The 11,248-nt window shown below is 33.4% G+C and overlaps 2 protein-coding genes across 5 annotated transcripts in view; one reads left to right on the forward strand and one right to left on the reverse strand.

Moving 5' to 3' along the window:
- Positions 1-337: 337 nt before the first annotated feature.
- Positions 338-9,456, reverse strand: ari-1 (E3 ubiquitin-protein ligase ariadne-1). The gene is made up of 10 exons (XM_071594374.1): positions 8,998-9,456; positions 8,703-8,852; positions 8,560-8,628; positions 8,265-8,480; positions 7,962-8,183; positions 7,559-7,689; positions 6,011-6,215; positions 5,663-5,776; positions 3,837-3,949; positions 338-1,720 (listed from the first exon to the last, which is right to left on the reverse strand). Exons 1-10 carry the CDS (start codon positions 9,205-9,207, stop codon positions 1,639-1,641), a joined length of 1,512 nt encoding a protein of 503 aa, XP_071450475.1. The 5' UTR covers positions 9,208-9,456; the 3' UTR covers positions 338-1,638.
- A 163-nt stretch (positions 9,457-9,619) lies between these two features.
- Positions 9,620-11,248, forward strand: part of LOC139695534 (death-associated protein kinase 1-like) — an 89,321-nt gene continuing 87,692 nt past the window's right edge. For 3 of the 4 annotated variants that reach the window (XM_071594369.1, XM_071594372.1, XM_071594373.1), the window contains exons 1-5: positions 9,620-10,130; positions 10,251-10,421; positions 10,507-10,728; positions 10,804-10,942; positions 11,084-11,248. The exon at positions 11,084-11,248 is cut by the window's right edge and continues 35 nt beyond it. In XM_071594369.1, coding sequence (XP_071450470.1) covers positions 10,363-10,421; positions 10,507-10,728; positions 10,804-10,942; positions 11,084-11,248 — 585 coding nt within the window. In that variant the 5' untranslated portion in view covers positions 9,620-10,130; positions 10,251-10,362. The remainder of the gene's footprint in view (positions 10,131-10,250; positions 10,422-10,506; positions 10,729-10,803; positions 10,943-11,083) is intronic. The other variant, XM_071594370.1, reaches the window with a different exon arrangement.

The raw sequence follows: 11,248 nt of genomic DNA on the forward strand, positions 1-11,248 counted from the left end.
TATAGAATGAGGATTTTGGAAAGAATGAAGAGAGGAAGGTAGTATATGGAAATGAAGAGAGACTTGTTCTAGAGTAGGATTCTGGGTTGCATTTTGTTAGAAGGGATGAGATAAGTTGTAGTTTAGTCCATCCAAACCTAAATTAACCAGTAGATTAACTAAAAAAATTGTCAAATTTTAAGTGAGATTTGCAAGAGTGAATGTGATTTGTTTTGTTAATGATACTTACCATGGTCTATCTTACATCCGAAAGCTGGATGTATGGATTGCATATGTTTTTTAGACATTTTGGTTAAAAAGGGATATTCATTGTTTGCCTCAATGAATTAAATGCATCTAACTGTAACAATAATATTATTAATTCAATAAAACATGTTGCATGCTCCATATTCTTCTTTTTATGCTCCATTCTAACAGGTACATCAACAATAAATAGCACGCTAGCAAAAATACACTAATTTCATTGCCAACTTCAGAGCCGATAACAAAATGACATAATTTCACTTAAGTAAATTATCTAGAAAAACACTCATGGGATATACACTTTTAAATTCATGCACCTAATAACAGTCATGAGCTATTATTTATTGCAATTTATATATCACAAAAATAGTGGCAATTAGTCTATGGAAATTTTATTATGAAAACATGAGCATTTGTAGTAAGTAAGTTATATTGATTGAAAGACTTTTTCAACTAGGCTAGAGGCACCATTTTCAATATGCCATCTAAGATTCACCCACTTTTGAGTCCATATGCACATAACCACAAAGAATATGCAGGCAATGCATATGGCTTTGATACACTATTAGTGCATACTTGGAAGTGGTGACAATAGCCTTTGTCTCAATTTATGTAAATAAGTTTTAGCTCTTTATTTAAATTTCAACAAGAAACGACAATTATAGCATTTGATAAATAAAAATCCCAAGAATTATGCTCAAATCAAAATACTGAATATATAATCACTATAAAAATCACCTCTCTATGAGAGACATGATTTCATATTCAAAATAAATAATAGTGGAGTTCAAATAAATTGGCATGTTATTTTCATCTATGCCCAATATTGAAAAAGATACCAGCCATATGGAATATTTATCAATTTATTTGCAACTTTAATATATATTTTAATTGATATTTATGCATTTCTAAATCCCTTAGTGAAAGAATGTATTTCGGCCATCCCATCACATTAAGTAAGTATAAATGTAGCATCTTTGAAATTACTTAGGAACTAACCAGAGAAAATCAAAATTCTTAGCATTAAAAAAAAATTGTGATGGTAGTATGTAAATTTTAAAACAATAAATTTATGTTCTACTATTATACAAGCTGTTGAATTTGATATACACTGTACAGATGAATTTGTTCTCTATATATCATCAGACTCCTCTTGTAATTACAACTGATCACTGAATGATAATTTATCTGTACATGGAATAATTTTTTGCAATGTTCCAGTTGTGACACAATTGCTGGCTCTCCATCACTTGTGAGTTGAAATATTAACTTTATGTCAACTTAAGAACTCACACCGAAGAGTCCATCCATGACATTGATTTGTCACTTATTAACACTTGAGATTCTTCAACAACGTTTTTTTTTAACACTTAGAAGTTATCTACAAGAAGTACATTACTCAGTGTACTCCCACCACTCTTTTTCATATCCTTCATGAACATGCTCAAGAAGTACCTTTCTTCTGCTGTCACAGTATCTGCAATTAAAATTTTTGATGATAACAAGACTAATAAAAATTTAAATTAACACAATTTAAAAGGATGCCTTATGCATGCATGCTACTAGCCATTACATGAAATAGTGGACACAACAAATGACAATAATCATTTCTCAGCACAAAATGCACAAGACAATAACAGCAAGTATTGGCTGGTGATGGCCATTTTAGAGACAGTTGAACCATCTAGGATGAAAATACATGCTCTGATGGCTGATTATGATTTACAATTGTCATATATGTAATGCAGATGAAATTGGGTTGGACTGGAGAACTTTACAAAGTTAAAACTAAGGTCAATGGATGAAAAATCTAAAAGGAAAGGGACTCTATACATCAGTGTGCTAATCAGATGGTATCCACAAGTTGAAGAGAGTTTCGGGAAACTTTCAACAATTCTGATCTCTGAGGGCAATAATGAATGAATGATGGTACTTTATTGGCATTTAGGTTTACTGGTGTTGTCACAAAACACTGGTTCCAAAATACTTTGTTCCAGAAGTTATGAAAAACCAAGTTGATATTCAGGAAATTTACAAACAATAAGGTAAAAGCACTTTTGATTTTGGAGAATACCCCATCTATTCTGACATTGACTCTTTGCAGTAGGGATGATAACATTAGGTGGCTTGCTTTGCTACCAAAGACAGCGTTGATATTTCACATAGCCTAGTACATAATATGGAAATGATGGAATGTAGGAAATCCATGAGCATATCTTAATATAAGAGCAATTAAATCTTTCCCACATAAGATTGAAAATAATTAAACATTTTCCAGTTGTGGTAGTCAATTTTCCTCTACATTAATTCTTTAATCATTTCATATTTTCTAATATGTATTTGTAACACACCTCTGGTTGGATAGAATTCATTTATGGAAAGTGACATCAGTAACTAGCTTTTAAATTTCAATTAAATAATTCTCTAGCTCTAGTTCATCCAGTAATAATCTTAAAACGATTTCAGTGTTATAAAATGTTAACTCATCAAATCATGAAATTGTTAATAATTAATTTTCTACAGTAATGATCACTGGAAATAAAGCATATACTCTCAAAGCATTATTCAAATTTCAGCAGCTGTTTGGGCCAAATTCATTCCTGCAACCTTCAATAAAGGCTACCGGAATTCAATTGTCACTAACACCATCCTGTTGTCTAATAGAAAACCATCAGCTGTAATACCCTTAAATATTTCAGTAACATGAGTAAATTATACATGTAAGTACCTTCCTTTTGTAGATGGTATAATTTAACCATGCCTGAGAACAGAATTGACCAGTATTGTATATCCATTGGTAGCATTTAAAAAGTACATTTACCACGATTTTCTGAAGTTGAAATTGAATTTATAAAAAAACCTGATCACTGACCACCTAATATGTGTAAGTAGATTAAATTAATGGGGCAATATCATTGATAATATATCTCACTTCTGAGAATGCCAGGTGCATTTTATTCAATTCGAACTTTAAATTTACATTAAATATTTCGGCTGTCTGAGGTGTCCTGTTTACCTTGTACATTCATTTTAAGTTCTTTGATGATTAAGCACACACAAATATAGCGGTGAAAAACACTGTGGCTTTACTTAAGTCAAATCCCCAGTTAATGTGAATGTTGCTCAATCCAGACCTCTGGACCCATATAGTCTAAATTAGTGAAAGTCAACTGTTTATGCAACATTAATTGGATCTTTATGGAATAACTTAGTCACAGAGGAAAAACTCATTCTTTGGGCAAGAGTCGATATCACTTTTCCAGAAGCATCTTAGCAAGAACACCAGTCATCATCATGGAATGAGTATTAATTCTTATTTTTACTTCAGCTAAGACTGTTCACCCATATTACATGCATTAAGGGCACAAGATAATAAAAATGTATATAAATTTGGAATTATCAGTGAACAGTAAGTGTGTTACTAGGTCCTCATCAAAGACTTCTTGCAGATCAATTTCTTTCCCATAAAAAATATCATACAACTTGGAACATAAAACCCCGACATTGTAGGAATGCAGAGTTGTTAACCAGTTATATATAAACTATACCGTTTTTGTATCACTAATTCAAAGTCAAAACAGCTGAGAACCTACCTGTACTTATCTTGGACTTTTTGTTTAATATCAGCCAGATTTTCCTGAGTTATGTCACGTTCCAAATACTCTGACAGGGTTTCAGTGGCACTTTCAAGGTCCTTCTGGTTGTCCTGTAGAAAAATAATACATATTTGCAAAAACAATTTTTACTCAATGATTCACTATCACAATCATTCATACCAAATGGGATACAATAATTAATTCAAGAGTTAATGCTTAAGATGCCACAAGATTAAGATATGCATAGTTTAAAGAACTACAGAAGGGCAGGAAATGAACTAATTTACAACATTACAGCACAAAAAATTGTCAGTAGCCAGTTATTTATAAACAATGCCACTCTCTTTGCAGCTGATGATAACTTACATGGGGTAATATAGGAATTTGATTATTTGCCATTCCTGAAATTATGATATGCCTACACACCCTTTTAAGTTCAATTACCTCATTTCCATAATTTTTGTCATCCAATACTATACCTTTTTATACTGTGTAGTATGTCTTATCCATGATTAATTTATCATATTTGACCATTTATATCAAGATCATCATTAGTTATCAATTAAAAGACAGAAGTTATCAATTGAAGCTGCTTTTAGACCTATCCTATTCCCTATCAGTCACTTAAGCCTCTACCTAACTCTGGAATTGTTCGTTACCTTTTTCTCTTATTTCATCGTTGAACTTCCTCTACAATTCCTCCCCTCTATGGTTCCTGCAATTATAGCCTTCGTAAACTATTCAGTCAAAGGTGATATAATTTGTCCAATTATATCACCTTTGTTTCTCTTTTTTTCTCTTAGTTTCTTCCATAGGCTCTTCTCAGACTCCTTGAACTTCATCATGCCATCCATTTTGTTTTTACCATTCTTCTGTAGTCTACATTCCTGTTGTATGCAATATTCTTTCAGCAGTTATTGTCGTTTGCAGATATCTCAAGGTGTTAGAAGAGTTAAGTCTACATTAATAGGGCTTCTAGTGCAGTAGCCAAGCAAAATTCCTGGAATGCTTAGATAAATTCCTGTCTTTTTATGTGGTGCAGCCTTTTTTCTGAGGCTAAATTGCATAATGGTAGACTTTTTCCAGAAAATAAATTGCATTCCTCTATTTAGTCATGTGCCCAATGCAACTTTACGCCCAAAACCAAAATGCACCCTGGAGAATGTTGACTCACCTATCACCAACGCAAATACCCTCCTCATCCAATTTTTTGGCCAATTGCAATCCTCTGGAATGAGAGTGTTCTGAATACTCTTTCCATCGGTTTGTTTTGTCCTCAAATAAGAATCTCACCATTGCTACCTTTGATTACATTAATGCTTGATTTAGTCCTAAAATTGATACCTCATGGTCCTATAAGCTTCAACTTTTTATAATCTACACACACATTTTATTCATTATTATTAACAACACTCTACAATTTAAGGTAGCTTTCTGACTGACACAGATTCATCATTGCTTACCCCACCTAACGCCATAGTATAAACTGAGAATAAATATTAAAATGGTGTGATACAGTCAATATACTTCACTAAATTTTGAACATGTTTCTAGCATGCACCTTCCTCCTGATTAATATATTGCAAGGGTTACTGAATTTTTATACCACAGCAAAAGAAAAACATCACATACTGATAAAAAGAAAAATGCTTTTTAACAACAATAATAATAATACCTTGGATGAATTTATCTTTCACCATTATGGTTCTACATGATTTGCCACCATTGTTTCAAACTTAAATATTTTCTTAAACTCATCAGCCACCCTTAACTTCCTTCCCAAAAGATCATAAGAATAACACATTTCCAAAAAAAATACTCACCTCAAAGATCACCGACTGATTATTTTTGCGTAAGTAATATGCAAATACATAAGTGTACATCAAAGTTTGCCGGCACTGGCACAAAATATCCACAGCCTTTTTGAGAAATTGGACCTACCAAGGAAACAAAAATTGATATAAAAACATTAAACATAAAAATATATCTATATAATAAAATCTTACATGCAGCAGAAAAGATTTCATGACTGAACACATACTACATTATATATGATAATACTTGTGCAATTTTTGAGCATAAATATATTCTAGTGCCATGTAACTGAAGTTTGTGCAAGTCAATCAACTAACCGCAAATGTAGTGGAATAATTAATGTAAAAAAACATTACCTCAATCCAAGACATGTTATGCTGCTGCATTTCCTCCATCTTCTCTTTTACTGAAGCATATAACTTATGTTCAAACTTAAGAGACTGCATGTGATTCATGTAGCGATTACAATAAAATAAATATCGTTGTAAAGCAGCCCTAGATCGTTCTTGGGCATCTCTCGCAGCTTTGGCTTCTTCCTCATCATAACGATTACAGTTGTACCTTTAATGAAAGAAAATTTCTGAATGTTACCAATGACTATTTCTAACCTCACCCAACTAGGGTATAATCACATCAATTATGCAAATGAAACGGTGAATTTTTGAATACTTTAACAGTAGCAAAGAAAAGTTTTTTACTTAAATTATTTTCTTCATTAGGCTTGAAATGCCTCAGGAGAAATGGAATGGTTATCAATTATTATCAAAAGGAAAAAGTTAATCACTCGACTATTTTTCAAATAATATTCTTGGTAAAACAAACAAAGCATGAAATGATCACCCATCTGTCATTTACCATAATTAATTATTATAATAGTCTCTCAATGTTGATCAGTAATGCATATTGAAATGTTGTTATGAGAAGGTTGATAATTCAAGCATTGACCTCAAAGTATTTTATTTGAAATATAAAACTTCAGCATGACAAAAAAACTTTTCGGTATAATTACACCTCAAATTACAACTGAGAGACAGGATGCATAAATTATAAGGGAGTACTGAAAAATATCACAAATGGCCCTAGTGGTTTAAAATATTAGGACAGCTACACATGGAGGAAATTACATCAGGGTTGACAACCAAGACCGTAATATGGAGTTCAGTGTTGAGAATAATTGAATGAATTTCTTTTAAATAGTGTTTCAAATTGCCAGGAAGTCACAGTTTTTTCTGTGCCAATGGCAGTTGGTCAGAAAATTTAGCACAATTATTTGACTGAAAAGCAAGGAAAAACCTTAAAAACTGTTGAACTGTATGCTATGATAAACAAAACCTTTCTGACCATTATAAAACTTAATAGTTTTCAATTATTTATTTTGAAATAATTAGAGAAATACGAAATCAGCGAATGGGAATCGAATAATATTGCAGCTTTTATGGAAAGCTGTATGTACAGTGAATAGCGATTAGAGACATTTTAAAGAAGGTAACATTTAGAAAAATAAAAAGTAGAGGTATTTTTCAACATTATTAACACAAGGTATTACTCCTTGCTCTTTGAAAACGATAGACGCCAAAGTCCTTGCTATTAATTTATGACAAACATTCCACAGTTTTGTGAGTAAAACATACAATGCATTGTACCCTTTATTTACCTTTACTGTGATATTGCAGTGCTGGTGGAACTCCCAATAAATGTAAGTTTGAGCTTTAAGACCCAGTACCAGCAAGATAACAAAACTCTATTGACACTAATCATGTGCTGATGATGAAAATAATTCCCATGATAAACACCTTGGCTGAGATTAAGAGAGAGTGAAACTGTCATCAATAGCTATCAAATGATGGTAGCCACATAGAAATGCCTAGTGACGGACAGATGCTATACTACATTAAGGCTCTTACCAAGAGGATCCATGTGGCTCCCAAGGACCTAAGCATACCCAGCAAAAGTCTGCTTTGCAGTTCTGATTTTTGCATACCATGTGATTACATCCTCCATCTTTCTCAATCGTCACATTGCACTTAGGACATTCCTTGAACATAGATGAGCAAAACACAATTGAGAACTTAGACATATAGAACCTAACTACACATGCACACACTATAAGACGATCAGTTGACCAGAAGAAACAAATGCAAGTTAACGGAAAAATGCCACTAAGAGATTCCTATATTTGAAAAGGTGATCACCTATTAATGAACAAAGGAAACGGCAATCTTTTATAGTTAGTAGTTTTCACTCTAATACAACCATAATCGCTCCTCATAAAAGAATTACCCATTGCTATAAACATAACTTTCCTACCTTTGTATTCGCAGCTATCCAGTTGGATGTTTCAGAATCATCGTCACATTTCTTTATCCACTTTCTCAATAAATGACACTTCACTGGATCGTGCCAATTTTCACCACACAAGAAACAAAAAGTGTGACTGCATTTACACGTAACAGGCCGCGGCTCAACATATTGAACTTTAATTGCATTATTGCAATCCGGAGATGGACACCAACGAAGAAGCCTGTTGCACTGTATTTACAAAAGAAACATTATAGCCACAACAAATTGCTGTTGGCATTTGCATTTACTAACTCCATAACAACAACAAACCTCAACAAAACTGTTGGTAATCAGATGCTGATACTTGAGCTTTACTTTCGAGTCTCTAACAAGTCGCATAACAGTAGCATCGTCAACTAAAATGTCACAACCATGAGCAGCACAGGCTATAGTCTGGCCAACACCTTCCTCCATTATTTTCGTGGTTAAATATTCACCCCAACATTGTGTACAAAATCGATGACCACACTCAAGGCCAGTCATCATCTGAAAATTATTATTTTTTTTTTTAAGAGCCAGTCTTCTTCAAGGAGTACCAACGGAAGTTTATAGATAAAGTACTTACATTAAAGGGAAGAACCATGAAACATATTTCACACTCCTCTGTACCTGAAGCTGATTGCTTTTTCTGAAGCTGTAATAAACGAAGGCTAGTTATATGAACAGGTCTGGGCTATAAAAAGTTAGTTTCACAATCCGGAGAAATACCTTTGGTTTGCAGACAGGTTTTCGAAATGGATTAATGACTCGCGCTTCATTAAACAATAAATCCTGATCACCGTCATAGAATCTCTCCATTAACTTTTCTTTGTCCCATTTAAAGTGATTTAAAAGAATCCTGGTAGTTGTAACTGGTATCTTAAGGGATAAAAATAAAAATATTTAGCACAAAACTCCGGAAATCGTAAATATATTGCAACACGCGGAAATAGACACACCAGACAATAATCACTTGGTGTCAATTTCCACGAAAACATATACTGTGATGGTCACCAACTCTCACCTCGACGACGCTATTTACTTCTTTAATCGAATCAATCATGTGTTGTACTATTTCCTCTGTCGATAAAACTTCATATGGGTACTCATCAACTTCTGTCTGTCTCTCTCTTGGATTGTTACTTTCGACTTCCATTGCAAAATCTACATCGTCTCCGCTTGATTCATTGCCCGAATCCACATCGTCGTAGAGAGTTTCTTCTTCGGAATCCATTATTGGTCACTTGTTTCCGCTAAATACTAAAACTCCTAGAGATCCTAATTTTAAATTTCTGTTACGTATACATTAACTCTTATAATTTGGCTACAATTTGATCTGAGTAAAATTGTTGAGCACCTGTACACTGGCGATGTTTGTTACATGACGTCAACTCCAGCTTTTCGCTAAGGATTATGGGTAATTTATCGGGTCGAAAAGAAATGGAAGAAAGTAAGGCAAGCAGAGTATAGTGGAGAGACATGAATCAAAATATTCGACTTATGGCCATGTGTCAATACCACTCTCTATTTAGCGTGCATGCCTCACTGTTTACATTTTAAACAATGAATAATACATTAAATTGCTCTCAATCAATAAATATTTCTTTGGTGCACACGAAAACAGAGGACTATCGATAAACAATATTGTTTTTCCTTGTATTTGTCCGTGACCTTGGGCTTTTTCATAATATTTTTCGGGCCTGAGAGCATGAGCTATAAAAACATATGTATAAATAAATATTATAATAATCTCACAAGTAATGAATTAATTTGTAAATAAAAGTATTGAAGCTAAAGACCCGACTAAGTAACGGAACAAATGATAGTGAAAGGTCGTCTGCTTACGTGACAGTTAAATATTTTTATGGAACAATAAGTTCGCCCGCCGATGTAATTAAAGCAACAGCTCTGTTATAACCCCTGTACATAGCAAAATTATGTTATAAAAGCGAAAGAGTAGGATCACTGGATATTGCTGAAGTTTCTGCAAAATAATTCGCCCAACTGCAGTCGTTTTTTCATATTGGATAGAAAGTAGACCATGGCAGTCTGATTGGAGTAATGACCCTATGATTGTATTTACCGCTCGTCCGATTAAAATGATTAGTAAAGCAAGCCGTTTCAAATTGAAGGGCAGTTCATCATACTGTCCCAGAGGTTGTATATCCATTCAATTTATTATATATATTTTAAGCATGTTGGGTTACCGCTTCGGCGCCAAGTCGATTAATAAGTGTCGCCACTAGGAATAACTGTAATGTTTTTTATTCATCGCAGGAATGCATATTTTTTAATCTCACGGAATCAATTCCACCCATAGCCTTCTCATGCATTTTGTTTGGATGGATAATTGTTTTATTAATGCAGCAATACTAGCTGCTTTTATATTATGGAATTCAAGACTGATCCAATCGAAAAATTCTATGACATTTTTGAAGAAATTGGGAAGTATGTGATAAAAATGATTTAGTGTTGTATCTGTTATATATTAATAAACCAAAACTTTTATTGTTCGGTGTGTTCTGTATTTTAGTGGACAATTCGCCGTCGTTAAACGTTGTGTTGAAAAGAATACAGGACAAGAGTATGCGGCTAAGTTTATTAAAAAGAGGCGAGTCGCTTCCTCGAGACGAGGTGTTCCACTCGTCGACATACAACGAGAAGTTAGTATTTTATCCGAAATGGACCATCCAAATATAATCTCTCTTCATGATGTGTATGACAATCGTCAACATGTGATTCTTATTTTGGAACTGTGAGTATATTTGTGATTGTTCAATCAACAGTACTCTACTTTTGGCCGATATTGAACATTATGCGTTAATTCCAGGGTGAATGGAGGTGAACTTTTCGATTTCATATCCGTTAAGGAAAAACTGTCGGAAGAGGAAGCATCAAATTTCATTAAACAAATTTTGGAAGGCCTCAATCATATGCATAAAAAATCTATTGCTCACCTTGATCTCAAGGTTTGATTATTTCATATATCTTATTCGTTATTACGTTTAAGTAAAAAATTAAAACTAGTAAGTTATGGTTGATAAAGTTTATTATTTTGTACTGAAATTTAAAGTACTCATATTTATGATTTGCATTTTGTTTTCATCCAGCCTGAAAATGTTATGTTGCTGAAAAGCGATCATCATCACATTAAATTAATTGATTTTGGGCTCTCTCAACGTCTTCTCCCTGGGATTGAAGTGAAAGCCATGCTGGGAACCCCGGAGTTTGTTGCTCCAGAAATAGTGTGTTACGAGCCATTGTCATTGTTTACG

This window comes from Hetaerina americana, unplaced genomic scaffold (genome assembly GCF_022747635.1).
Source record: "Hetaerina americana unplaced genomic scaffold, ioHetAmer1.1.p SCAF_6, whole genome shotgun sequence".
NCBI lineage: Eukaryota > Metazoa > Arthropoda > Insecta > Odonata > Calopterygidae > Hetaerina > Hetaerina americana.